Genomic DNA, 27,264 nt, shown 5'->3' on the forward strand with positions numbered 1-27,264 from the left:
CTCTAACTCCCTAGTGCTGACACCAGACAAGGCGCCAGGCCTGGTGTATGTGGTACTGGGGATAGAACCCTGGGTTCTCCTGCATGCCAGGCAAGCACTCTGCCATCTGAGCTTCTACTCCATGCTGTGGTCTAAATAACTAGGAAGAGGATATTGGGATAAGGCATGGGGCAGGGGAGCCCTCATCCCAATCTTTAGCCCAAACTACAGGAGGAAGAGAAGAAAGGTCAGGGGTGGGGCCCTTCTAGAAGGAACAAATGCCCTCTGGAGTCTCAGGGCATTGCAGGCTACCTGCTCAGCTGTAAAACTTTCTCCAGGTGGTGTCATCCTCCCTACCTCCAACTCTACATTCTTCCTGGCCACATTGCCCAGTGGTGGCTGCTCCCCGTGTCCCTCTACCCCTTGCCCCACCATAAGCAAAGGCAGGAAGGTGGAGAAGGCAGTTGGAGGACAGGGTGGGAAGCAGGATTGAGAATGGACTCAGTGTGTATTTTTTTTTCTTCAGCATCTTTACTCATTTTATGTCTAAGAGGAGGTAAACGTGGGTCGCCTGGGTATTCCAGCACACTAGGGCCTGGCTGAGGAGGGACAGGAAGAAAGGGGCGGATGTTCTGGGCCATCAGCTTATTACACAAGTGCCTCTCTCCTTGAAGGGATTCTTGTCTTCTGGGACGCCTCGGAGAAGAGGGTCGGCCCCTGCTTGGGCCTGAACATAATCCTTGATTTCCTTTCCTGTCTTGGAAATCTGTAAGATGACAGACAAAACATGGTCACAGCTCTTGTTTGTGTCTCATAATCTACGACTCGGCGATCTTAGAAAAATGGTAGGGTAGGGCTGAGGTCAAAGAGGAAGAAGGTGGCAGAGAAAGGCGGGCAGAAAGGCGAGTCCCTTGACGGGATGCGTGGCCAGCACAGCCTGGAGACAGGGCTGGACACATTGGGCTCCCCAGAGCTCTCAGCCTTTCCTCTGTGCCGAGGAATGTGAGTGGGGACCCCAGCTGTCTTCTAGATCCCACCCCAGTCCAGAGATAAGTCCTGGGCCTAGCGTCTCCTCCGCATTCCCAACAGAAAGAGATAAAGAAGCGGAGAGGAGGCGTGGCTGGAGGCTCACCGGGTCGCGAGGGTTCTTCACTTCCTTCTTCAGCTGTGCCACCTCCATCCGCAGCAGCTCTTTCTCGCTGAGATCCTGGGCCATCCTGCCCTAGAGGGAGAGCTGTGCCCTGACAGGATCCCGCAGTCACCAGCACTTCCCCTCCAGGCTTCCAGTGCCACACTCTTCCTGACCACACCCCCCAATCAAGGCCCCTCATTGGCTAACATTTCCCTCCACCCTTTGTTCTGTCTAAACAAAGGCTTAGAAGAAGTGACCAGTCAGGTAGGGATAGCTCAGTCTTTGCCCTTGGAAAAGAACTTTTCTAAGGAGGAAACAGAAAAGGAAGGGGAAAATGGAGTTTCAATGGGGAAATTTGGGACGAAGAGTGAACAGGTGATGCTTAGTCTCTAGTTCTGACAAGGGACAGTCAGTATGCCTCATATTAAGACTATGGGTCAGCCAGAGGCCAGCTATGACCCCCAGCTCTGCTGCTCCCTCCTAGTATGACCTAAGACAAGTCACTTGGCTTTTCTGAATCTTAGTTCCTCATCAACAAATGAGTACATAATAGGAATGTTGCTTTTATTCTTTTGAGACAGCGTCTCATGTAGCCCAGGCTGGCTTCAAACTCTCTATGTAGCTGAGGTTGACTTTGAACTCCTGATCCTTCTGCCTCGACCTCCTGAGTTCTGGGATTTCAGCAAGCACCATAGCACCTGGAGTGTGTGCTGCTGAGACTGGAACCTGGCTTTGGGCATGCTAGGCAAGAATCCTATCAACTGATCTACACCCCTAACCCCACTATTACTGTGAGAACTAAGAAGACAATGCATGGCGGTTGCTGGAGAGATGGCTCGCCATGTTGGAGCACTTATTGCCATCGCAGAGGACGAGGATTCCCAGCACCCACCTGGTGGCTCACAACCATCCATAGCCCTAGTTCCAGGGGATCCAACGCCTGCTTCTGACCTCTGTAAGAACCAGGCATGCCTGTGACACACATATATACATGCAGACAAAACACTCATACACATGAAGTAAATGAGAAAATAATGCACGGGAAACATTGTCACACTGTCTGGTACATACTGGCCAGGGCACATTTCCTATTTTTATTTCTGACAATGGTATCATTGCCATCATCACGCCATGGTAACCAGGAGAACCAGCCTCGTGCTTAACCTTAGTTAACTAAGACTAGATCCCAGACCAGTGCCCCCAAAGCCTCCTTACCTGTTAGCACTCTCTCCAAATCACCAGTCCAGGACCAGACGCGATGGTGTTTGAACCTCCTAGTGCCTCATCAGCTGAAAATCTTCAGATAAAGCAGATGGTCAGCCAAGCCTAATCGCTAATGCCTAAGCTGATCATGGGCTCAAAGGGGGGTAAGTCCTGATCCGCCCAGTTCTTCACTCTTCCACCGCAGACACTGGCGTTCCACCCACAAAGTGAAAAACAGGCCGCTCCATTGTAGGCCCTGGACCGCATTAGCGGCTCTCCTTTGGTGACTCCCGCCATGCCATGCTTGCCTCACAGTCTCCCTCCACATGCTCCCATTGCCTGCCTTTCTCCATCTCAGAGCCTGCTCCAAGCCTGTTTCTCCCCAAACGGATCCAGAAGCTCTGTGTCTTCCATTAGGGGGTTCCATAATTTCACCTTACAAGGGTCTGTGGGCTCAGTCTTCATTTGCTCCGTAAAATCATACCCTCACCTCCAATGCTCACTGTTTGATTCCAGGGCCTGTATCACCCTGATGCCATGTCCTGTCTTCTGGGCCTCAAGCCCTCCCTGGCATGTGTGCTGGACTCCCTTGTCTTCAGCTCCCAACACTCACAGACAACCTGCTCTTCCCCTCTGCCTCTCCCAGGGCTACCTGACGACTGTGACATTTATCAGAGCCAAGCTCCTGCTCTGGCTGACATTTGTCCAATAGCAAGGGATCTCTTGAGGGAATGTTAAGGAACCAATGTGGTCAGTGTGAGGGTTCCTCTTCTGCCGGGAGGATGACAAACTGGGAGGGGGAGGGGCTGTAGGAGGCCATCTTTGCCTCAGGATCAAGTCCCACTCACAGCTGGGTGCCCCAAGAATTCAAGTTTAGGACAGAACATCAACCCATCCAACGCCTTGTTAATACAACGAGCCCCACTCAGCACTCTGTCCACCAGTGATGCCTCAAATCCTACACATCCATCTAGATGGTGTTATCCCGCATCCAGGGCCTCCCTGTCGCTCATCTGAGCTCCTCATACTTCTCATTGGGTCCATTTCATCTTCTCCTACCCACACCAGGCACAAAACATGGGTCACAGGACTTCCTACCTGGCCCTTCACAGGCTTGCCCACAGTTCTCCAGGAACTCTAGACATGTCTTCCTGGTGTCTAACCCTGATACTTCTTGCTGCTGCATGGGTTGTTTTCCATTGTTGCTGCACCGCCAGCCCGGCCGCCCGCCCTGTGTGACTTATCTCCATATCCCATCCACCCTCCACTCCCCCATCACTTGGTGACTCATCCCCAAGCTTCCCAAGGAAGCCCCCACCCTCTGCCCTTTCCTCCCCTCTTCCATGAGTGGAAAATCCACCCCCCATAGCCGGCCAGCCCCTTCCTCCTGTCTCTATTACCCCATCCCCCCATCCGCTAGCTTCCTCTCCAGGACCAGGGAGCAATCACAGATGCCCTGACCTTGGCTTCCTTTGCCTGGTGAGATTGGGAGGCTGAGCCCCCAAAACAGACCCCTGGCTTCCCTCTTCTCCTGAGCACGGGGACAGAAAGGCCCAGGCCCGGGACCCAGGGTCTGACTTCCTCTAGTCCCGGAATGAGCATGCCTACCCTTTGCAGGCAGGTTTGGGTCTCTCACGCAGAGGAAACCAAAAGCCGTGAGAGGGAGGGAAGGCAGAGCGGCCAATCAGGGGCAGGGTGAGGCTCAAAACCAGCAGGCTCCCCAGGGAACCCCACCGAGGCCCGAGCTATGGCGGAGCTGCAGCAGCTGCAGGAGTTTGACATCCCCACGGGCCGAGAGGCTCTTCGGGGCAACCACAGCGCCCTGCTGCGGGTGGCCAACTACTGCGAGGACAACTACGAGCAGGTAAGTGGAGGGAGCGCACGCTAAGGCACCCCTGGACGGGACTTGCCGCCCAGTCCCGCTGGCAGGGTCATCTGACAGGTGTCTGTCCTTGCCTTGGCTGAGCAGTCTTCAGGCGTCAGCTTCATCCCTGTTTCCCAAGCGCAGCCACTGCACTTGGTCTCTCTGACATAACCTCGGCGGTAGAAGATTGTGTACACATCACGGTATATACACTCTGCTCTCCCACCTTGTTCCTCTGACTTTTACAAAGACCTACAAGACCCTTTCCTCTCACAGGTGCCGCTACCATCTGCAGGCTGGCTTTAGTGGAGTCGTCAGGAAACTTACTTCACACACACACACACACACACACACACGCGCACACACACACACACACACACACACACACACGAGTTTGTTCCTTGATGTTTGAGGGGGAACAGAGGAGAGTCAGAGCAGGTCAGAATGAGGGAAGAGATCTGGTGCAGAGGCAGGGGACTTACAGTCTGACTGCTGAGAAGTGAGGACGGAGGGAGGCACTACAGAGCAGTCTAAAATTTTTATTTAGCTGGGGTTTTTGAGACAGGGTTTCACTGCATGGCCCAGGCTGTTCTTCAGTTCTCTGTAGCTCAGGCTAGCCCTCTCGGTCGTCCCTCGGCGCTGGGTTTACAGGCTCCCACCACCTCACCTGGCTGTTATTTGTGTCTTGTCATTTTGTTCAGGATGCATTGCGAAGGGCGCCCGGGGCTGTCTGGGAAGTGCTTTTTTGCTGAACTAAGCCCCAGTCCACCCTGGAGTAACCTTGCTGATCTCCTGCTGGTTCCATTGCATTGGTTCCTGGGGAAGGAACAGGGGCAGGGTATGGAGTAACTGCCCACCTGTTTTTTGTCCGCCCTCAGAGCCACCTTGTGAGACAACGGCTAGAATTCTGGGTTTAGAATGTGAAAAGAGCCACTCACTGAGGGAAGTGACTTGTCTAGGGTCACCCGGTTGGAGACTAGCAGAGCCAAGCGTGGCCTCCCTGCCTGCTCACCTGAACTCCTTTCTCTCCATCTTTCTGCCTGTCTGATATAGTGTATGACTTGGGACAGTTTATCTGCACTCTTTGTCCTTGGTTTCCTCTGCTCTAGTAAGAGTGGCAGGCTAGGTCTGTGACCTCTTACCGCTAGCCAAACTGTGAGACAACACGAGGGGCCTCATCCTATAGTAGGCGGGCTGGGAAGAAAAAGAGAGCAAGAGCCTGTGGGAAATGGCAGATGGGGAAGAGGCAATGGTAACTAAGTTTTCTCCATACCTCCCACAGCCTCTTTCTGTCCCTACCCCAGTCCTGTGAGGGGATCACCAGTCCCACTTCACAACGAGGAAGCTGAGGTTTGGAAAGGGTTAAACTGTATTTCCAGAAGCCTCCAAGATAGTCAATGGGACAGGATTCAAACTCAGAATTGTAGTTGGCTGTGGTGTCCTACCTGTGATCTCAGCACTTGGGCAGCTAAGGCAGGGGGATCTCCAAAGCGTAAGTAAGACCTGCCTTATAATCTCTACATAAGTGAGTCCAAGCTGATCAGGATGACAGCAAGACACCACCTCAAGGAGAGCACATCAACAAATCAGAACCCCAAACAAAAAGCAGCCAGAATTCTAACTCAGAGTCCAGTTGCTAACCCTTCTGTGTCATTCTGGTGTGTGTGACGCTGAGTGACCCGCCCGTAGATGAGGTGGCATGTGGTTTCTAAACCAGCTCTGCCCCCCCACAGCACTCAGGCACGCTCCCCTGGCAGGGATGCTGCTTCTGGTGGGTCCAGTCCCAGGTGTACAATTGGTGTGTACGAAGGACCTGAAGCCACAAGGCTGAGTCCTTGGTCTTCCACCTATTGACTTAGGAATCTATGATGAGTTCCCCGTTGGTCTCTCTCTCTCTTTTTTTCCCTTTCTCTCCTTCCTTCCTTCTCTCCTTCCCTTCTTTCTCTCTCTTTCTTCTTTCTTTCCTTCCTTTCTTCTGTCTTTTTTCCTTTCCTTCCATCCTTCCCTCCCTCCTTCCTTCCTTCTCTTCCTCCCTTCTCTCTCTTTCTCTTTCTTTCTTTTTTCTTCCCTCCCTTCCCTCCCTCCCTTCCATCCTTCCCTCCCTTCTTCCTTCCTTCCCTTCTTTCTTCTTGTCCCAGAAGACCGGGATTACAGGCCTGTGCCACCATTTGGGGAAGGGTGGAGTTGCTTCTCCAGGGTGGGTTACAAGTATCACCTGGAACAGGACGAAGTCCTGAAGCATTTGCCGAGGGCCCATCGCCCTGTAAAAGGGGTGGGATGAATGCAGCGATCATTGCTGCTATTACCATTTCAGTAGTGATGGAGCCCACTCTATGGAGGTGACAGCCTTTGCAAACACACTCAGTGTATCAGAAGCCCTGATCTGGGTTGGAATCCCTGGATTCCTTTGTGCAGAGCGTTGGCTCCCAGACCACACAATCAATGACCATCCCTGCCTGTCTACAGAAGAAAGCTTTGGGTGCTGTCTTTAATAAGGTCTCTATCCCATCCTTCCCCCACTAACCAGATGTCAGAAGTCCGTGGGGAATAGCAGCAGGCAGGTGAGTGTAGGGTTCTCAGTCAGGGTTGACTGAGTGTATAATAGGGTCGTTTGCATAACAAACGCTCAGCTTAGATAAAGGATCCCTGATCCTTGCTCCTCCAGACCTGACTGTGGGCCAAGATCAAAGCTAGGTTAGAAACGTCTGGGCTGGAGGTACCCAGAGCTGGACCCAGACAGACACTTCTTGTTTGGGTCGCTAAGTCCTTGTGCTGTGCTGGGGAGGGAACTTTCCAGGAACAGAGGAGCCCTTTCTTCTCACCCTTTAAACAAAGATCTAGAACAAAGCCTGTAATCCTTTCTAGCTTCTTTGCCTGTTCGAGGCTTTGGGTGACATATGCTGATGAAATGTAAATGTTATTGCATATGCAGATGACATGCAAATTGGCACACAAATGAACATCGGTTTCCTGCTGTCAGAACAGAAAAGTGGGGAGGGGAGGACCATGGCATGGGTTTTCCAGAAGGTTCTAGTTCAGGCTACAGGAGAGGACTCCAGAGCTCACCGAGGACACAGCTCTGGTAGTTCCGGTGACAGGGCCTGTGGCATACACAAAGTTCCAAGCCAGGAGGCCATAGGGTGTGCCTCCTCGCCTGTCCCTGTTGGTACACTGCTTCTTCTAATTTTCCTCATCTCTGCCCACCCCTCACCCCTGAGAGGGACAGGCTTTACGGCAGCAAGCTCATGATCAATGGGGAAGGAGGAAGCTGTTTGGGGAACCAAGAGAACCAAGAAGCTTTACCCAGCCCACCCAAGTCTGGTCTGGAACCAAAAAAAGGTCTTGTCTTGAGCCACACTCTGGCTACCTCTTTCCCACCGGCTGGGAGTGTGACACCGGCCAGTGTCTGGCGTATAATAAGAAACCGCTCAGCTACTGTTGGCGTCCCCTTCCACCTGCCAGTCAACAAATGTGTAGCGTATTTATTTACTATCTCCTGTGTGCTGGGGACTGTGTCAGCAGAGACCGCAGGATGGAATGAGCCAGCTCTTTGGTTTTCAGGGTGCTATCTGCCTGGGGGCGTGGTGAAGGGAGAAAAAAAAAAAGAACTGGGCAAGTATGATAAGAAAGATCAGCTGGGTACAAGTTTACGGTGGCGAGAAGAGTGGAGAAGCTGGAATCATCTAGTGAAAAGAACACTGAGAAGTACAAGCACCGCTGGGTGATGGTGGCGCACGCCTTTAATCCCAGCACTCGGGAGGCAGAGGCAGGCGGATCTCTGTGAGTTCGAGGCCAGCCTGGTCTACAAAAGCTAGTTCCAGGACAGGCTCCAAAGCTACAGAGAAACCCTGTCTCAAAAAACAACAACAACAAAAATAAAAGTACAAAACAAGCAAACAAACAAATGCCTCCGAGGTAGGAACGATAATTCTAGCATTTTGGAGACAGAGACAGGAGAATCAGGAGTTTGAGGCCAATCTTGGTTGCACAGAGAGTTTGAGGCCTATACTAACTACATGAAACCCTGTCACAGAAAGAAAGAAAGAAAGAAAGAAAGAAAAGAATCATATTAGAAAGCTGTCGGAGGGAAGGAGAGAATGCAGTCATTTGGTTCTGGAGTCCTTAACTAAGTTCCCACACATCTGCCTGCAGATTGGGACTGAAAAGTTCAGGGTCAGCTAGGGGCTGCGAGACTCCTAGCCTCACTCCAAGGAGACTGGTTTTCAGGTTTAGGGTAAGTGTGTGACGTTTCCTCTCTGCTCCTCACCATCCAGCCTGCAAAGAGGCACTTGCTGAGGTAGGCAGTAGGGTCCCAGCCTCTCAACTCAGGCCTCACCTCAACTCTTGGAGGAGAGGACTCCTCCCCAATCCCTTCAGCCAGTTCTCTCAGGCTCCAGACTCCTTTTCCTGATGTCCCTTACCGCAACATCATCCTTCCAGAAGCTACCTCAAGCGTCTGAGAACCGCAGCCATTCTCCAAGCTGAGCTCTCACCTTAGACTCTCTTCTGGTCCCACCAGACCTTGCCTCGGAAGCAGTGGAATGTGCTGGCCTCAGGCCAAGGCTGTGTGTATTTCAGGCCACAGACAAGCGGAAGGCACTAGAAGAGACCATGGCTTTCACCACCCAGGCCCTGGCCAGTGTGGCCTACCAAGTGGGTAATCTGGCTGGGCACACTCTGCGAATGCTGGACCTTCAGGGTGCTTCCCTGCGGCAGGTAGAGGCCAAGATCAGCACACTGAGCCAGGTAAGGGTCTGGGAAGGGACCCCCCTTTCAGCCCCAGCTCTTCAGTCCCACTCAGATATTCTCTACAACAAAAGTCTCTTGCTTTTCTCCAGAGACACATACCGCCAACTTGACTATAGAATGTTGGCAGTGTCTGAACTCTGGAGACCTCCGTCACGGCTGTGCCTTAGTGGGGTCCTTGCTACCCCATTAGGTGCAAAGTTCTCTGAAAGCAGACTCCCCCCCCCCCGTATTGCCCTTGATATCTAAAAGCTTTATCTGCTGCTCACAGTACCTGACCTGCAGGAAGCAGGAGAGACTAAAGGCCATCATCCTGTTTTCATTGAAACATAGGCAGTGATTAATAAGTGCCCTACACTCGGGCTAGGCAAGCCCCTCTTCAGTCCCAGGGAGTCCCTGCCCTTGGCTCATCAATACTCTCAGCCTTCCTTCCTGGATTCTTGACCCCACAAGGCACATGCATTAGCCAAGTTATGCTTTTGGTCTGACCACAGGTCCCCAAGGGGCAAGTGTATGGGGTGTGTCTTCCTCTTCCTCCTGAAGACCCAAGGTCCCATCCCTCAAGGCCTGAGGGAACATTCCAAGAGGAAGCTAATTTGCACATTTGTCCCCTAAAGGGGAGAGCTGATTAAGTTACAGGTCTCTGCCACCTCCACGCTCTGCCCTCCTGTTCCAAAGGCTGCCCTGTCCTTCAATCCCTTCCCAGCATCCCCAGGGATGTTGTTTTTCCCTTTTCTTCTGTTTCCTGCACAGCTAATAATAGCCCTCATTCTCTTCTACCAGGAAGTTGCTCCCAAGTGGCTCCATCCTCTGCTAGTCTTTTCCCAATTGCTGTATGGCCACAGGGAAAAACTGGCTTTCTCTAGATTTCCCTACTTCCCCTGGTCCCCATTCTTTCCTCCTCCCTTCTTTATTTTGAGACAGGGTCTCAACTATGTAGTCCCAGCTGGCCTAGAACTCATCATATAGACTGAGCTGATCTTGAACTCACAGAGCACTATCTGCCTCTGCCTCCTGAGTGCAAGGTGTCTCCCTCTCTTAAAGGGAGTGGTGCTGGACAGGCTGCCCCTCACTGTCGCCTCCCAACCCTGTCATGCAGATGGTGAACATGCATATGGAAAAGGTGGCCAGAAGGGAGATTGGCACCTTAGCCACTGTCATGCGGCTGCCCCCTAGCCAGAAGGTCATCCCTCCTGAGAGCCTACCGCCCCTCACCCCCTACTACAGAAAACCCCTCAACTTCAGCTGCTTGGATGACATTGGCCATGGCGTCAAGGTAAGGGGAACTTTGCTCTTCCCCACTGCCCACCCTCTCCTGCCATGGGACTCCCTCCTGGCTTCTTTCTGAGCTCTTGGCTCCTGTGTTATCTCACAACCCCTTCCTTTCTCCAACTTCCATTTGGCCAGGAGTCACGGCCTAAGCTCCTCACCCTCCCAAAGTCCCTAGCTGCCCTCCGCCCTGTACTCACTCAGCTTGCGAAGATCACGAGCTGTCCCTGCCCCCCACCCAAGGGTACTGGGTGTGTGTGAGAAGGGGAAGAGGGGGAAGGGAGGGTGTCAGGACATGCATGAGAACCACTTCTCAGCCACATGAGAACAGCAACTTCCTCTGTCTGGGGGTTTGAGGTCACGACTCTAAGAAGTCACCCCAGAATGCTGGCGGTAGGGGCAGGAGGCAGCAACAGAAAGCCGGCTTGGCGGAGGGGACATATCTCATTGTCACTACTGGCACCTATCAGATTAGATTAGAAACTTTCCTGGGTCTTAACCTCTTGATATGATGGCAGCCCCCGGAAGCGAGAATAAAGAATACGTTCCTTCAGTTCCCAGGTCCCGTGAATTCTTTCTGCTGTCCAATATCCTTCTTTTTCTTTTTTTTCTTTCGATGGTACTGTGGATGGAACCCAGGTCTGCTATAAGCCCAGCATAAGCTCCACCCCTGAACTGTACGCCCAGCCTCCACCCTATCCTTTATGCCTCAAGTTCCCTTTATCTTGTCTCTCGTGGGGCAGGGTGAGAGAACATGGGCCCCAGATGCTCATCCTGGGGGAAGTCCCGAAGTTAGAGGTTTCTCTTGCGTTGGGAGTTGCCCCCTATTGTCGACTCTCCTAAGTGTCTTGGGTTCTGCCCTCCCTCTGCCTTGAATTTGGGAAAGTCAGTTCCTTATGTTTATGGAAGCATTGAGTGGAAGGAACGGTTCTGTGTGATGTGTCTCCCCGCACCAGGCGTCTCCTCTGCTTTTGCTGGAGCAGACGTCCTATCAGTTAAGGACCACCAAGCGACACAGATCCTTGCGGGTCTGAGACAGTGTGGGGGGTGCAAGGGTCCATTTAGTCACTGTGGCGATGCAGAGGAAGTGGCACTCAGATAAGCGTTTGTGCTACGGGTTTCTTTCGGTGGGTGGCTTTGTGGGACCTGCTGCAGACTTAAAGATCCTATGGCTCAGGCAATGACACCAGTGTCTGGGGTGGGGGTGGGGGTGTTGGGCGGGAGGAGGGCTGGGAAGTGGAAGTAGGAACTTGCTGAGTCTGGCTAGCCCTCCCAGTTTTCATTCGCCTCCCCCAATTCTTCTTAGGGATGAGGGTGAGGATTGTTCCCCTTGCCTCAGATGTCAACCCTACCCCCTCTAGGACTTGAGCACGCAGCTGTCTCGGACCGGGACCCTGTCTCGCAAGAGCATCAAGGCGCCTGCTGCACCTGCCTCCACCACGCTGGGGTGAGACCTCAAGGCCACTCCTACCAGGCCTGCTCAGCCCCTTGTGGTTCTCAGCTGCTCCCCTACCCCTTGCCCGCAGCACCTGGCGCCCAGCTTCCCTTTTCATGACCCTTTCTCAACCCCACTTCTGCTCAGCAGAGTTTCCCTCTCCTCATGCCACCCTACTTCACCCCAGGAGACCACCCCGGATCCCCGAGCCCGTGCAGCTCCCAGTCGTGCCTGACGGCAAGCTCTCAGCTGCCTCCTCTGTCTCTTCCTTGACCTCGGCGGGGTAAGCCCTTGAGTCTAACGGGTGGGTAGACCGTAGGTGGATTTTTAGAAGGGGCCTCCTGCCACACCTCTGGGGTTGAGAAAACTAAGGACCACTAGATAAGGAAAATAATTTGAGGCCGTATTTTGGGCTGAAGGGCTCCCTTAGGGACTATGAGTGAAAAAGCATCTGTGCCGTGCTCTGGTCTTTAGCAGCGCCGAAGGTGCCAGTGGGATCCCCCAGTCCAAGGGACAGGCAGCATCTGCAACCCCGCCTCCACCTCCAGCACCTGCAACCCCGCCTCCCCCAGTCTCTGCTGAGGTCTTCTTGCCGCCTCCCCCGCTGGAGGTGTCCCAGGCCCCTGCAGGTAAGAAGTGCCCACTTCCTCCACCCCCACCTTGAGATCCTTTTGAACGCCAGCCCTGTGCTCCTCAGGAACCTCAGGGGTACCAGTGGTCCAAGCTTATTTTACACTAGCCCTGTGTTTGAAGCGTCTCATTCAAAGTTAACTTTGACAGGACCTTTACCGGTTTAACCAACCTGCCTAAGGGTTGCCCAGCAGGGTCTGCCTAGCCTGTGCCGAGTACTTCTAAGCCTCACCAATGGGCTGGAGGCATTGTGGGTGATGACACTCAGATCCTAAGGATCCACCTGTCACACACACACACACACACACACACACACACACACACACACATCTTTTCTTCTTCCCAGCAGCAGAGTTGCCCCTGCCCCCACCTCCAGCTCTAGAAGGGGATGACCTGGGACTACTGCCTCCTCCACCACCGGATTTTGGACCAGAAGAACCCAGCTGGGTCCCTGCTGCCTACTTGGAGAAAGGTACTGTCCTCTTGGGACTGAGAAGCACCAGAAACTATTGCCAGGTTTCTGGCCTCTGTGGCTCTGACCTCCACTCTTCATCCCAGAGGCATTCGCTCTCCCTGCCAAGGTGTGACCCTATTTTTGTCCCTTATCCCCTTCATTTCTGATGAACCGGGGTCTGAAGCCTTCTAGGAAAAGAGCAGCTGGCCTGAGTTGGGGGAGGGGGACTGTGAATGCTCAGAAGCTCCCCCTGTGATGGGGGGAACAGAGGGCGCACCTCACAAGATTTCCTTTCCTGCCCCTGCAGTGGTGTCGCTATACCCATACACCCGACAGAAGGACAATGAGCTCTCCTTCTCTGAAGGCACCATCATCTGTGTCACGCGCCGTTACTCGGATGGCTGGTGTGAGGGGGTCAGCTCAGAGGGCTCTGGATTCTTCCCGGGGAACTATGTGGAGCCCAGCTCCTGACAGCCAAATCTGTCCCTGCACCGACCCAGCACTGCCTCAGTGGGCCTCCTGAGCCCCAAGAAGCCAGCGCCACAGTCAAGGCTGACAAAGGACCTGTCTACCTCTTGGGCTGTGAACTGAGTTCAGTCCCTGCTCCACAAAGCAGTGTGTGTGTGTGTGTGTGTGTGTGTATGTGTGTGTGTGTGTGTGTGTGGAGAGGGGGCTAGAGAGAGGTGGTACCCAGGAGATTGCAGCAGATGGGGGAGGGAGCCTACCAAAAACCCAAGAAACTAAAAGCCACGGATTTCAGGCTTCTTGCCCAGAGGACCCCCCCCCCCAGCTCATGAAGAGCAAATTGCCAGCTCTGAATAAAACTGCTGACCTCCTGATACTTGCCCCGCGGGGCTAGAGGGCCAGGGGGCCGTGATGGAAAGGGAGCAAGCTCCAGAACACAGTAGAGCCCTACGGAAGGACCCAGTAGAACCGCTCTCCTCCATCTCAGCCCCTTTTGCTGTTCCCACTAGACCCCGACATCTCAGGCAGCCATTCGCATCTTCTTTCCCCTCTTGCCTGCCTTCAGTCTGGGCTCCTCAACCTCCCCCATTTAAATGCGGCTGAGAGCAAAGGGCACCACTCTCGCCTCTCGCACGCAAGAGATGAGTCACTTGGACCCCCTTCTCCTCCTTTATAGGTCTGAAACACCAGAAGGGGAGGGGCTTGGGTTTCCCTGACTCTGCTTAAAAACATGGCTTTCTGTTCCATAAGGGCGGAGGGGGTTGCGGAGGACGGCTTTGGTGAAGTCCCTAGTCTCTTGCTGCCGTAGTTGAGGACGGAGTGAGAGGATCTGTCACACTCTCCGAGGTCATTGGTTGGTTCTACCTCGTTCCACCAGCAGGAGGCGGCTGCTTCCTCTGGCTTTTTCTTCCTTTGGGGGTAACCGGCATGGGGGTGGGGGGGGGAGAAGGAAGCCAGGCGCAGCCAGCGCAGCGGTAGTGTAGGACTGCGGTGGCTGAAGCGAGATCAAGGATGCCTAGGAGCTGTCTTCCTAGAGCATCACGGGTCTGCGTGAGGAACCCGGTGCTGGCATGCAAATTGGGGGATCCTGAGTCCTGAGAGAAGACCGAGCAGGGGAGGTTACGCAGCCGAAGCAGCAGCTAAAGTAGTGGGAGATGCTCTTTCTCTCAACTGCCAGGAGCCCCTTCCTCTCAGTTCGAGGGACACTGCCTGCCTTCCAAGGGGTGCACACCACTCCCTGGAGGGGAGGCAGCTGAGCTATGATAACTGCATAGATAGGGACGGCTCTTAACCTCCGCTCCCAGCCCACAAGAGAACAAAATTCCAAAACTGCCCAGAGGAGCATAGCGAAGAGGGGGGAAGAAGTAAAACCAGGTGGTCTTAACCAATTCCCAGTCCTGTCCCCGCTCTGCCGATTCTCCCTGGGGACCTCTTGCAGGCGATGGTCTTCAACACATCTTCAGCACCTGTTGTAGATGTTGGCGCACGTCGGTCGCTGTTTCCCAGGGCACCACGTGAGCTCGGAAGGAGCTGGACTCGGCCTTCTGTGCCTCTTGGATGAGGCGGTGCATGGGGTAGCCGCGGCGCGGGAAGGCCACGTCCCCGCCCGCCAGCAGCCCCATGGGGCAGAAATCATTTGCACCGTCACCCACGTAGAAGAGGCGCTCGAAGTGCACGCCTTCGCGGGCCCGCTCACGCAGGTATTCACTGAGCACCTTATGCTTGCACATGTTGGCGGGGCAGCGGGAGCAACTGTGCGTGTGGAAGGGCCGCAGCGTCAGCAGTCCCCGCGCATCCGGCCCGGACGGGTTGCTGAGGATGCGGCGGAATAAGCTGTGGTGGCCAGCGGCACGCAGGGCACTCTCCACGCCGAAGGTGTTGGCATCCGAAATGAGAATAACCTCGAAGCAGGAGCCCTGTTTGGCTACGAACTGCAGCAAATCACCCATGCCCGGCGACAGGGGGATGGTCTCGTAGACAGCACGCAGGTCCCGGGGCCGCACACCCTGCTCACCCAAGTACTTGAAGACACGTTGCATGTACTCATTGTAGTAGCCTTCGCGGTAGGTGGCACGCAGGCTCTCAGGTAGCTGCTGACCTGGCGCAGCGCGCACGATCGAGTCGTCGCTGTTTTCGTCCACGATGGTCTCATCGAAGTCGAAGGTCAGGAGGAAGCGAGGCGCGCCGGGCGCAGCCATCCTACCGTCCTGGGAGCAGGGGGAAGAGGAGCAGGAGGAGGGGGCAAACGAGAGGCGGCGCGGCGGGAGCCGGCCGGGAAGAGCCTGGTTAGCGGGCCACAGCCAGGGTCGCTGGCACATCCAAGACCTGAGGAGGACCCAAGGCTGGTTAAGTTGGAGACGGAACCAATGTGTGGCGCATACCCCGCCGTCCCTTGCCTGTCTCTCACTTAATCGTGCGGGGCCTGACGCAAGGGGGGGGGGCATACTAGTCATGAAGTCAAAGACTTGCTTGGTTTCCATTTCTGCTGCTCTTATGGGGTCCCTGGGGCTTAGCAAGGTCAGCTTAGGAGGAGGGAAGAGTCATTCCTGAACTAGGTTGGAGATTTCTGGTGGCCTGTGTGTTGGGTGCAAGCAATCTGCTGTTCTAACTCAGCAGAGTAGAAACAGAGAGAATCATTCGAGTGCCTGGGGGAGCAGCCTCCCTTCCCTTTGTGGCATCGAGGTCTAATGGAGCAGCCAGGCTCCAGGAAAAGCCATTGGCATCACGAAGGCAGGTGGGCAATGAGTGTCAGGCCTTCCCCGGGCCCTGGATGTCAGCTATAAGTGCTTGGGAGGCCAGGTTCTGGACCTTCCTAGGTCCTGGCCAGAGAACTAGATTTTAACCCTTGAAGTTACCAGGTAAGTATGCAGACCACACAAGACCCAGGGAGGCTCTTTGGGAGTTTCCAGCCAGATGGCACTGGGCAGGGGGCTAGGGATGAGACGTAGCTCCTCCAAGGAGTTTAGAGCTCATCACTAATCACTTGCCAATTCCCTGGGAAGAACGTGTCAGCGGGTGGGGTTTCTGCCAGAGTCCGAAGCAAGCAGGCAGCAGGAGAAGCAATGGGGCTTAGGGAGGTGGGAGCCCCCCTCGCCAGGCCACGGCATACCTGGGAGACAGGTAGGGGAAAGGAAAGAGAGCAGCAGTGGCTAAAAAGGCAGAGGGAGGAAGGGACTGGCAGCTAGCTGGAGGGGATTGTTTGGGAGGAAGTCAGGCAGGGGAGGGTAGACTACTGGAGTAAGAGCTCTAGGAAGTGAGACTTTGGGCAAAGGGGGAACAGCATGAGAGAGGATGGGGGTACAACGGGAGTATTGGGGCACAAAGAAAGGCAAGCACACCACACGGACACAGCAGGAGCCCCCATCTACACGTCCCTGACCCCTTTGTTTGCCAGTAGAGTGACCGGTATCCACCATCCTGCCTGCCTCTCTGCCTGGGCTTCCTGTCCCAACTCGCCCGCATGGAACCTGGTTTGCTGTCACACACTGGCACCCACTTCTTTCTTTTTAAAGAGAGGGTCTCATGTAGCTCAGGCTGACCTCAAACTTGCTGTGTAGCTGAGGATGAACTTGAACTCATGATCCTCCCAGTGCGGAGAGAACAGCTACACCCCAAGCCCTCCCCCACTATTCCTTCCCATGGCTTTGTAAGACAACCACGGTTTAAGTCATTTCAGAACTGGGACTGGAACACGCTCCCTGACTCCCTAAGGGAACTGTCCCTTCCACTTTATCCCCCCGCCCCCCAGTAGTTGCCTGGAGTTTACCATCAACCTATGGGGGTGTCAGTGGCACCAGGACCCACACCAGGGAAATGTCCAGGGATTCACCAGTGGAGAGAGAGCAGATCTAAAAGGGACTGGAAGGGGCTCCTCCTATCTCAGGGTGGAAAAGTTGGGGCTGGAGGCCTCATCCTGAAGGACCCCACTTACCCTAGACAGGCATCGCAGGCCAACAGCTGGAAAACACCCACTCATTGTCCGTAAATTACCCTGGGCTCCACGTCTAGAACCTTGGTTGATCTTAAGCTGTCATCCAGAACTCCTGGGAAAACAAAAAGAAAACCGAGTAAACCCCACCAAAGTCCGCAGCTGCCCTTTTGGAGCGGGTTGTCTATCTTCCGCCTCGGCATTTGGGAGGGGAGGCGGAAGCAGGCGCATCTCTTGAGTGTGAGGCCAGCCTGATCTACATCGTGGTTCCAGGACAGCCAGGGATATGTAGAGAGACCCTGACTCTGTTCCATCAAGCACACGAGCCATTCCCACGTTCTCAGCAAGAGCAAGATCTTAAAAGCACACTCAAGCCATGCTCCTTGCTTTTAACACCCCTGGCCAGTTCCCAGACTTAATCAGAGAGGTGGCAAAGAGCATTCCTGCAATCCAGACAGGCTAAGGGACTTGCTCAAAAAGTGGCTAAGACTTTTCAAAACCAGACTCAGAGGCTGGTCTAGGCCTTCTTTCTCCAGTCTGACCTTTGCCCACACACGAGCAGGGCATGCCATAGTTTACCAATCACCTTTGTTTCCAATCAGACTCACGGTTCATGGGACCCACGAAGGCAGAGAACAGGGATTAACTCACTTCCTAGAGGCTGTATTGTTTAAGCAATGTGGCCCTTGGCTCACAAATGCTTTCACCACTTTCTAGAGGTTGAGGGCCTGGGCTCTACATGAGATATGAGACTTACTTCTGGCACTACCTTGCTCAGGGGTCTCAGCAACCGGACAGGCTGAACTCTCTAGAAGAGTTTAGGTGGCCGGGTCTGATCTTTTGATTGGAGCCTTCATCAGTGCAGCTACACAAGAAACCATCTACGGCTTCCGGTGCCTCCCTACTCCCCTACCTCTCCACCCCCAGACTGAGATACTAGAGAGGCCAGCCCCTTAAACTTAGATATAGCTTGGAATTGGAAAGAATACCAGAGAAAAGATAGCAAAGATCTGGCTGGTTGCTGCCCTCTAGTGGCTATAACGGGTAGCACGGTTAACCCCGACTGTCAAGGTGAAGCTCCCTGACCATTCAAGAGCAGCAGAGAGGCAACTGCCTCCAGAATAAACTAGGGAAGGACCGGGGAGACACAGACTCTGGGACCATCTTTATAGAGATGAGTCACAGGCTACTCTCGCTTTCTCACAGCAAAGATTTTCAGCAGAGATGGGAAGTAACTTTCAGTGCCAGCCGCCCCCCACCCATAGCTGGTAATTGGAAGGGGGCTAAAGATCTCTAGCAAAAGTGGCAGTGTCTGTCGTGGGGGGGGGGAATTCAAATTCAAATCCTGCTGAGATAGTGGAAGAAGGGGATGGGATAAGGGAATGGCATGCAAAGGATGTTAGGGGAACTGTCATGGTGCCTGTCACGGAACCCTGGCTGATATAACCTTTGTCCCAGGACAAGAAGTAGAAAGGTCAGGGGTGCCCCACCCATTGTAAAAAGCAGTCTCAAAGAGAGGGACAGCATCAGGCATGGAGAGGAGCAAGGGGAAGATACAAAGATACAAACAGCAGCCACACAGACCAGCTTTCTTCTCTCTCATTCCATTTCTCCTTTCCCTCCCTCCTTTCCATAACCAGGATTGGGCGTTGACCTTTACAGCATGCCCTTAATCCAGTGTTTTGTTTTTGTTTTTTAATTTTGAGACAGGGTCGTCCAATATGGACTTGAACTCAGGCTCCTGAGTACAGGAACTGTAGGCATGTAATAAACACCCTGCCCTGCTAAGATAAATTTTCATCTCTTGGGGGAGGAGGGATGGTCAATTACTTGCTTGTCTTCTTTTTAAAAAACTATAGCAATCTTATGCTCCAAACCTCTCATGTCTCATAGTAATAGACACAGTTATGTTTTTACCTAACACTAGCGAGCATTTATGGAAATCTTCAATTTTGTTTTTGAGACAGGGTTTCACTACCTAACCCTTGGCAGGTCTGCAACTCTCTATGTAGACCAGACTGGCCTCAAACTCAGATCCGCCTGCCTCTACTTCCCAAGAGCTGGGATTAGAATCCAGCACTGCCTCTCCTGGTAATCTTGTTTATTTTTCTATCTGCAGCGCAGACAGCCAGGCATCCTGGGTTTCTCCCCCAAAAACTAAGGCAGCCTCACAGTGTCACCCCATCCCTGGCCTATGGCAAGGGAAGTACATATATCTAGTTATTATTTGGCTTCATGATGTTTGACAAGGCCACGGGCAGTTGCCTGGTGATGCAGGAGAATCTGAGTTAAAGACAAAACAACCACACACAAAAGTCACTCACGATGATAAAATCTGGGCAATGGTAACCCCAGCACTCAGGAGGCGGAAGCAGCAGCGGATCTCTGTGAGTTCAACGCTAGCCTGGTCTACAGAGCGAGTTGTAGGACAGACTCCAAAGCTACAGAGAAACTCTGTCTTAAAAAAAAAAAAATCCTGTTAGGTGCCGGACAGTGGTGCTGTTCACCTTTAATCCCAGCACTCGGGAGGCAGAGGCAGGCGGATCTCTGTGAGTTCGAGACCAGCCTGGTCTACAGAGCTAGTTCCAGGACAGGCTCCAAAACCACAGAGAAACCCTGTCTCGAAAAAACGAAAAAAACAAAAAAAAAACAAAACCTAAAAACAAACAAACAAACAAACAAACAAAAAGTGCAAAACCAGTGTGGCCAGCAGGGTCCCTTGTGGAGAAAGGGGACAGAATCCAAGTTTCTTCAGCATGCTAGGGCAGGGAGAGGAGGCAGATTTTCTGGGGCAGAAGGTAGTTCTTTTCTAGTCCCATCTAAGATCAACGTTTGTGGCCCTGATTCCACAGATCACAGGCTCCCAGCCTGCACCCTCCCTCCGCTGACACAAATACTCTTAAGTTAAATCTGTGGGAAGGTGGGACAGGTGTGTGTTGGCTTAATCTCTAAGCTTAAACTTCTCCTAACTGGGGAGAGGATAGAGCCCATAGGAAAGTTTGGGGAGTTTTCCACAAGAAACATGAAGGCTGAGAATGGGGGTGAGGACTTCAGAAATATCACGTTAACAACCCCCCTCTGCTTGAAGAATAAATATGTCTATCACTAGGAATCAGATCCGACAATTAAGCTGGGATTTCTGCCCCCAACACTCTCAACTTCACAAACCTCTTTCTTGTCCATTAACCCTTTATAGGGGGATAAAGAGGCCCAGAGAAGTTCGGCTAACATCATGGACCATCACACAGCATCAAAAACAGGACTAGAACTCAGGGGTCTCTACTGCCTCGTGGAGAAACTATCTGAACCTCCCCGTTTGCTCCAGAGACTCTGTAATGGTCCCTGTTCTAACTAGCTAGGGAGTAATGATCTATGCCCTGGTGCCAGTGAGGAATCTGGGACTAGGTATCGCCTCTGGGGTCCCCTGCCTGGGTAGACAAGTAGAGTTTGATCTTCACTGGGTAGGGGCAGGGAGATGGCAGCTGCCGGTGGGGTAGCAGGAGAGATATTTTTAGAGGTGACTGGAAAGCAGGCACTCTGGCACACCCCCAGCTGGCGGGCACTTCGCTCTAATGCGGGCGGGGGGGGGGTGCGCAGCTCGGGGAGAAGGAGGACTTGTGGGTGGCGGGGAGCGATGATAGTCCCCGGAGATGAAGGGACACTGGGCACCATGAACCTGGGAGAGAACGGGGCTCAGTTCTCTGCCCCAGGGATTGCCCCACCACCAAGCGCATGAAACACCCTCAAACTCTACACGGCCCCCACCCCAACATTGAGATCGCGGTCCTCCCGAAGCCCAGGACTCAAGCGGGACAGCGGCGGCTGCGCTGTCCGTCCCGGTTGAGTTCGGAGTGAAAGTAGTGGGAAGGGGGCTAGTTAAGGGATTTGAGGGCAAGATGGAGCAAGGGGTGCTTACGGGAATTGGGGGGACGCGGTCTTATCCACCCCCGGATTTCTGAGCTCCGGCTCACGCGTCCCTCCTGTCCCGAGGGACCATGGATGATCTGCTTCTGTTCCGTCCCTTCCACCTGCCCCCCATCCCCGGGGCCGCCGCCGCGTCCCCTTTAAATGCCGGGGAGCCGGAGCTCGAGCCGCGCCGGGCGCTGCGGCAGCCGCAGCACCCGGGCCCACCGCAGTCCCCGCACGTCACAAGCGCCGAGCCAATCACCGCGGTGCCGGCGCACATCAAAAGGGCGGGCTCCCCGCAGGTCACGCCTCCCGGCTGTCCCCCGTGGCCGCGCGAGCGGCGGTGTGACTGGGCGGGCTGGTCGGGTGGAGCGTGGCGCGTCCCGTCCGAGGAGCGTGGGTGCGGGGCACCCTCTGCGTGCGCGTGGCACGTGCGTGAGTCGCTGTCACACTGCCCGCCTCCTGCCGGGCTCGGCGTGGGGAATCTGCACGCAGTCCCTCCCTCCACCGGCCGCCGATCCGCCCGGTCGCAGAGCTCCGCGGGACAAGCTTGGTGGCCAGAACCGCAGAGCAGCACGCCGTCCACGTGCACCGAGCTTGGTGTCCTCTGACCTTCCGGGAGGAGCCACAGCATCCCGCCGAGTCCTCGGTACCCTGTCCCCAGATTACCGGGTACTCGTGCTTGCCGGCGGAGGGGTTCTACCACCCAGCCCCGCGCGTAAACACGGAGTTGGAGAGCCAACACTGCATAGCGGTGCAGATAAAAAACCCGCTCACTCCTAAATCCTGAAAGTGTTTTCCCGTCCCCATTCCGCTGTCGCCCTCTGGGGAGCTTTCCCATCTTTCCCTACCCTCAGGTGACAACGATCCAGAGAGAAGAGGTGAAACCTGGATTTCTAGAGTCCGTGCTATGTGAACCCCAGCAATTGACCCACGAGAAACGATTAGTCCAAGAATTCAAACACAAGAACACCTACCTCACTTGAGCCATAAAACAGGCTCTGTGGGTGAGAAGCAGGTGCTCCCAGACCTGGGTCTAGCCAGCCCTTCCTAATTCCCCCTGCTCCTGCAACAAAGCCAGTCAACAAATTTCGGTGAACTCTGTGCAGGACAGGCTGGATACCTGAATACCAGCGCTCCGTGCGTCCACTGGTATAACAGCAGCTCGGCAGAAAAGTTGCCGACCTGATTTACCACCCCCTACCTTCAAACCCCGATGATGACTTCTCCAGCACCCCCTCACCTTCTCTATCCCTGATGCTTGCTGAGGTCAGAGGACAACGAACAGGTACCACTGTATTCCTTCCACCTTACCTTGCCAGTCCTTGTTTGGCTTTTTTTGTTTGTTTTGTTTTTTGTTTGGTTGGCTGGATTTGAGACAGGGTTTCTCTGTAGTTTTGGCTATCCTGGAACTAATCTGTAGACCAGGCTGGTCTTGAACTCACAGAGATCCACCTGCCTCTGCCTTCCAAGTTTTTTTTTTCCCGAGACAGTGTTTCTCTGTGGTTTTGGAGCCTGTCCTGGAACTAGCTCTTGTAGACCAGGCTGGTCTCGAACTCACAGAGATCCTCCTGCCTCTGCCTCCCGAGTGCTGTGATTAAAAACGTGCGCCACCACTGCCCGGCCTTCCAAGGGTTTAAAGGCATGTGCCACCCACCCGGTTTTTGGCTTTTTTTATTTTTAGTCAGGATCTCTTATAACTTGTGCTGACCTCACCTACTTATTATACTAGGCCTGGCCCCGAACTCCCAATCCTCTTGCCTTCACTTCTTTGCTGGATTAAAGGCCCGAGTCACCACACCTTGCAATCCTTCCTCTTGCAGAAGCAGTTTCAGCCCCACAGTCTGCCTAAGACCCGCTCACACAGGGTTCAGCATGTGTTCTCTGCACGGCAGTGCCCCTACCCTTTGACACTTTCTTGGAGCCCAGGCTGGTCTGGAACTTTGCTATCGAGTCCAGAGTGACTTTCAACTCCTGATCTCCTGCCTCCACTTCCTGAGTGTTGGGATTTAAAGGCATGGGGTACTATACCAGTCCCACGGGTACTCACAGATCAGTAGGTAGGTGCTGGAAAGATCTGAACGTATTGAGCCACGATCCAATCCAAAATGGTTGCCAGTCAGGCCTATGAGGAAATCAAGGCATGATGGAGTAACTGAGCTTGCTCGGGGCCATGCTGTTGAGAGATGATAGTGCTAGGGTCCCAAACTGCCTTAGCCATGACCTCATACTGTGCCTCTCTCCTGGTGTCAGTCACCCTCTCTTTTAAGTTCTCGCTCTGTATCCGTTTCACTGTGGGACTTTGGTCACCTGACTTGGCAACGATCTCGTGGGGTGAGAGTCATCTGAGGTGACAGAGCTTGCTCAAGTCTCTGGTGACCCTTGACTCGGGTGGCTAGAGTCTCCAAACAGGTCCTCACGCAGAGGTTGAGTCACCGGCGCAAGGTTCCAGTGGTAGAGCCAAGAAGCCAGGACTCCAAGGTCACAACCTGTTCTTCAGGTGACCTCGCAGGAGGGGCAAAGGTAACAGGAAGGAAGGCCCACCTGGGAGAAGAGGACCACTAATCTTTCCAGGAACCGGCTGGGTGTTGGTGTTAGTGTTTCCAGTTTTACAGAGGCAGAAACCTGGGGACATTAAGAAAGTGCCTCGCCTGAGGGCACTATGTGCTCATGTAATTCTGCAATGCAATGACCCAAAGAGGAAAAAGATGGATGGGACCCTCAGGGACCTGGGGGCAGGTGATAGTGGGCTTAGGTGGGAGGTGTGACCAAGTGTGTCCCATTCAGGCATTTCAACAGTAAAGCAGTTGTGACCAGGACCGAAAGCCTCCCTTCCTAACCCCCATAGTCAAGCCTGGACAAAGTGGTTCATTCTGAAATTCTCAGCTCTTCCTTCCCACAGCAGTCCCTCTGTGCCACTAGCTGCTTCCAATTCACACATGGCAAAATATGTCACTTGCCCCAAGTCACAGAGCTAAGAAGTGGCCAAAGACAAGAATTGAAACCTGCTGGTTTTTTACATTTATGTTTTCATTCAGGTGATTCTCACTATGTAGTCGAGGTGGCCTGGAATTCCCAGTCCTTACCAAGTCCAGCTGGGAGCCAAGCCACCCCTCCCCCTCCCCCCCCCCCCCCCCCCCCCCGGCACACTTTGGACAGGATTTCATGAAGCTTAGGCTAGTCTTAAACATGCTATTAGCTGAGTATGACCTCCCTCTCCCTGCCTCCCCAACCTGAGTGCTAGGGCGGCTCTGTGGTCTGCCACACTGGGCTATGTAGTGGTGGGGGCCAGGGCTTTGTGTATGTTAAATAACCAACCCCTCTTCCAGCCGAGCCTCATGCCTAGCCCTGCTCTCATTTTTTGATTTGTTTTTATTTTATGCGCATTGGTGTTTTGTCTACATGTATCCTCCCGTGCTGGAGTCATAGACAGTTGTGAGCTGCGTGTGGGTGCTGGGAATTGAACTCTGGTCCTCTGGAGGAGCACCCAGTGCTCTTAACTGCTGAGCCATCTCTCCAGTCCCATCACCAGCTGCATTTTTAGAAGGAAGTGCCCTCTTCTGGCACAAGAAAAAACATACCAGCCCTAGAGACAGGGAGGCTCATTGTGTTTTTTCTTTTTGTTGTTTTTCTGAGGCAGGGTCTTACTATGTAGCCCTGGCTGGGCTGGAACCCAGCCCTACATTCTTTTTGTCTTTCTCTCCCTCTCTGTCTTTCTTACCCTCTCTCTGTATGTGTAGAGACCAGGGTCTCTTGTAGGCTAAGCCAGACTTCAACTCACTTTTCAGTTGAGACTGACTTAGGTCTCATGCTGGAACAACAGCACTAAGTCTGCCAGGAGGAGGCTCATGTTCTTGAATAAAATACTTCCTTTTCTAAGCACACTGGACCTAGTTTTGTTGTTTGCTTTTTTTTTTTTAACTCTCTATAGAGCAGGCTGGTCTCAAACTCTCTGTGTATCGGACTGTCCTGTAACTCTCTGTAAATCAGGCTGGCTTTGAACTCACAGAGATCCACCTACCTCTGCCTCCCAAGTGCTGAGATTAAAGGCTTGTGCCACCATGCCCAATTAGTTTTGTTTTTGTTTTGAGACAAAAATGTCTCTACAGAGGCCTGGCTGTCCTGGAATGCACTATGTAGACCAGGCTGGCCTGGAATTCCTAGAGATAACCCTGTTTCCACCTCTGGAGTGCTGGGATTAAAGGCATGTGCCACCATGCCTGGCTCCTATTCGTTATTAGGTTGAACACTGTGAGGTTGGACATCCTTAAATTCTGGCTTCTAGAACAGCCTGGCAGAATAAGGACGTCTGCTTTCGAATTTGTGGATCTCTTTGGCCCTTCTTTTTACAACCTGGAAGGATTATCGAGATCTTACAGGTTTTGAGGATTCGCTGTTATTTAATGGAGACCTCCTCTAGCTGCCTGGAGACTACATAGTTCCCTGGAACCCTCAGATTCCAGTCAGGTCCAGAGGACATATGGGTAGGAGCAGAGCAGGGGTGGGTGGGGCGCTCTCCTGGGCACAGGCACCGGCCTGCCTAGTCACCTAGGTCCACAGCCCCAAGAGGGCATGGCAAAGAGCATTTCTGCAATATTCTGGCCTGAGTCCCTGGGCTCACCCAAACACGCAGAAGCCTGTCTGCTGCCCCAGGGCACTTGGGGCATTCCATGAGTCTGCCCTCTACCTCTACCCCCACGGAGACAACGCTGCATTTTCATCCTCTGATCGTGGCTTGTGCAGGCTTCTACACTGTGTGCTTCTCACTAACTTGGTGAACCCGTCTTATTTTGAATGGCCCATCTATGGATCCAAAGAGGCTGTCCCACCCCACTGGTCCACAGAGGAACGGGGCAACAGCATAGCACAGGTCAGGGCTCTAATCTTCAGAGCCAGACACTTCAGAAGCTGGGAACAGTGTGTATTCTTTTGCTATCCGTGCATCATAGCCAAGTTACGCTCGTTTGGTTGTGGTCTAATTTTTTTTTTTTTTAAAACAAAAACTCTTAAGAGCCCTGCATGTTCTTTCAGAGGGCACGGGTTTGATTCCTAGCATCCGCATAATCATCTGTCACTCCAGTTCTGGTCTTCACAGGCACCAGGCTTTCCATGGCACACAGATACACATGTAGGCAAAACATCCATGCTCATAAAAATAGACACATATTTACTGTGTAGGGCGCTTGGGAAGAGGTTTTCAATAGGATATGACCCTGTCCTACAGTCTGAAGGAGACTGGACAGGAAAACAGGCCTTCCAAAGGAGCGTCAGGGAAAGCTAAACCTAGTGGCACAGACCTGTAAGGCTGAGGCAGGATGGTGGCAAGTTCAAGGCCCAGCTGGGCTGTACAGTAAACTTAAGACTAGTCTGGGTAAATTAGCAATAAATAAATTTGTAATTTCTAGGAAGCTGGATGTGGTAGTTTGTGTCTAATCCCAGCCCTTGGGATGTGGCTGGAATGTCTTTTAAGACGTTTTCTCAGCCGGACGGTGGTGGCACACACCTTTAATCCCAGCACTCGGAATGCAGAGGCAGGTGGATCTCTGGGAGTTCGAGGCCAGCCTGGTCTACAAGAGCTAGTTCAGGGACAGGCACCAAAGCTACAGAGAAACCCTGTCTCAAAAAACAAAACAATAACAACAACAACAAAAAAGACGGTTTCTTTGTGTAACACCCCTGTCCATCTCGGAACTCACTTTGTAGATCAGGCTGGCCTCCGACTCACAGATCGCCTGTCTCTGCCTCCCGAGTGCTGGGATTAAAGGCAGCAGCACCGCCACTGGACTAGGAATTAGCAACGCTCCTTCTGCCTGATTTAAAACCGGGGACCTTTCATGCGTGAGGCAAATGTGATAACCACCACACTACAGAAAACAGCTGAGGCACAATTAATAAAAACCCAGGGACAGATTTTGGGGTTTAGCCAGAAAATTAAAGCAGCCAGCCACTGGCTCTCTTACCTTTATCTCAGTCTGAAAATGGCGATCCTTCACCGGCGAATCCTCAGCATGAGACTGAGCCTGAGAGCTGTCTCTTCCCTCTTTATATTCCTCTCTAGTGCTGGGATTAAAGGTGTGTACTAATACCGTCCCGTTTCTATGGCAAACTAGTGTGACTCGGGATTAAAGGTGTGTGTCACCACTGCCTGATCTGTATGGCTGATCAGTGTGGCTGTTTTACTCTCTGACCCTCAGACAAGCTTTATCTATTAAAATACAAATGAAATATCACTACAGTGGAGGGTTAGAAGGTC

General features: G+C 53.2%; 3 protein-coding genes across 15 annotated transcripts; 1 reads left to right on the top strand and 2 right to left on the bottom strand.

The window, feature by feature from the left end:
• Positions 1-518: 518 nt before the first annotated feature.
• Gngt2 (G protein subunit gamma transducin 2) lies at positions 519-3,940 on the bottom strand. 6 transcript variants are annotated; one of them, XM_041664667.1, is made up of 4 exons: positions 3,923-3,940; positions 2,327-2,408; positions 1,112-1,220; positions 519-745 (listed from the first exon to the last, which is right to left on the bottom strand). In XM_041664667.1, exons 3-4 carry the CDS (start codon positions 1,193-1,195, stop codon positions 620-622), a joined length of 210 nt encoding a protein of 69 aa, XP_041520601.1. In that variant the 5' UTR covers positions 1,196-1,220; positions 2,327-2,408; positions 3,923-3,940; the 3' UTR covers positions 519-619. The 6 variants fall into 6 exon arrangements, with proteins under 6 accessions (XP_041520601.1, XP_041520602.1, XP_041520599.1 ...); XM_041664668.1 differs by lacking the exon at positions 3,923-3,940 and adding an exon at positions 3,776-3,896 and having other exon boundaries at positions 1,112-1,196; XM_041664665.1 differs by lacking the exon at positions 3,923-3,940 and adding an exon at positions 3,776-3,896 and having other exon boundaries at positions 1,112-1,201.
• An 80-nt stretch (positions 3,941-4,020) lies between these two features.
• On the top strand, positions 4,021-13,568 carry Abi3 (ABI family member 3). Of its 4 annotated transcripts, none has more exons than XM_041664656.1 (8): positions 4,021-4,178; positions 8,757-8,924; positions 10,024-10,200; positions 11,555-11,640; positions 11,816-11,911; positions 12,103-12,257; positions 12,605-12,730; positions 13,077-13,568. In XM_041664656.1, the coding sequence occupies exons 1-8, from the start codon at positions 4,062-4,064 to the stop codon at positions 13,181-13,183; spliced, it is 1,032 nt and encodes a 343-aa protein (XP_041520590.1). In that variant the 5' UTR covers positions 4,021-4,061; the 3' UTR covers positions 13,184-13,568. The 4 variants fall into 4 exon arrangements, with proteins under 4 accessions (XP_041520590.1, XP_041520589.1, XP_041520588.1 ...); XM_041664655.1 differs by having other exon boundaries at positions 12,608-12,730; positions 13,020-13,568; XM_041664654.1 differs by having other exon boundaries at positions 13,020-13,567.
• On the bottom strand, positions 4,677-23,232 carry Phospho1 (phosphoethanolamine/phosphocholine phosphatase 1). Of its 5 annotated transcripts, none has more exons than XR_005975638.1 (3): positions 21,022-21,241; positions 17,109-17,220; positions 4,677-4,994 (listed from the first exon to the last, which is right to left on the bottom strand). XR_005975638.1 is itself a non-coding variant. In XM_041664662.1 (3 exons), the coding sequence occupies exons 2-3, from the start codon at positions 17,151-17,153 to the stop codon at positions 14,626-14,628; spliced, it is 804 nt and encodes a 267-aa protein (XP_041520596.1). In that variant the 5' UTR covers positions 17,154-17,220; positions 23,062-23,232; the 3' UTR covers positions 13,815-14,625. The 5 variants fall into 5 exon arrangements, 4 of the variants coding, with proteins under 4 accessions (XP_041520596.1, XP_041520593.1, XP_041520595.1 ...); XM_041664662.1 differs by lacking the exons at positions 4,677-4,994; positions 21,022-21,241 and adding exons at positions 13,815-15,384; positions 23,062-23,232; XM_041664659.1 differs by lacking the exon at positions 4,677-4,994 and adding an exon at positions 13,815-15,384.
• Positions 23,233-27,264: the final 4,032 nt, after the last annotated feature.

This window comes from Microtus oregoni, unplaced genomic scaffold, assembly GCF_018167655.1.
Source record: "Microtus oregoni isolate MIOR12 unplaced genomic scaffold, Mior012 000015F_ref0000493, whole genome shotgun sequence".
Taxonomy (NCBI): Eukaryota; Metazoa; Chordata; class Mammalia; order Rodentia; family Cricetidae; genus Microtus; species Microtus oregoni.

Bases quoted from the DNA above. Each gene is read 5' to 3' on its own strand.
- Phospho1 (XM_041664658.1), bottom strand. From the start codon at position 15,495: ATGTGCCAGCGACCCTGGCTGTGGCCCGCTAACCAGGCTCTTCCCGGC.
- Abi3 (XM_041664654.1), top strand. From the start codon at position 4,062: ATGGCGGAGCTGCAGCAGCTGCAGGAGTTTGACATCCCCACGGGCCGA. The intron at 10,201-11,554 runs GTAAGGGGAACT...TACCCCCTCTAG, and splicing joins ACATTGGCCATGGCGTCAAG to GACTTGAGCACGCAGCTGTC. The intron at 12,258-12,604 runs GTAAGAAGTGCC...TCTTCTTCCCAG, and splicing joins GGTGTCCCAGGCCCCTGCAG to CAGCAGAGTTGCCCCTGCCC.
- Gngt2 (XM_041664667.1), bottom strand. From the start codon at position 1,195: ATGGCCCAGGATCTCAGCGAGAAAGAGCTGCTGCGGATGGAGGTGGCA. The intron at 746-1,111 runs GTGAGCCTCCAG...GTCATCTTACAG, and splicing joins TGAAGAACCCTCGCGACCCG to ATTTCCAAGACAGGAAAGGA.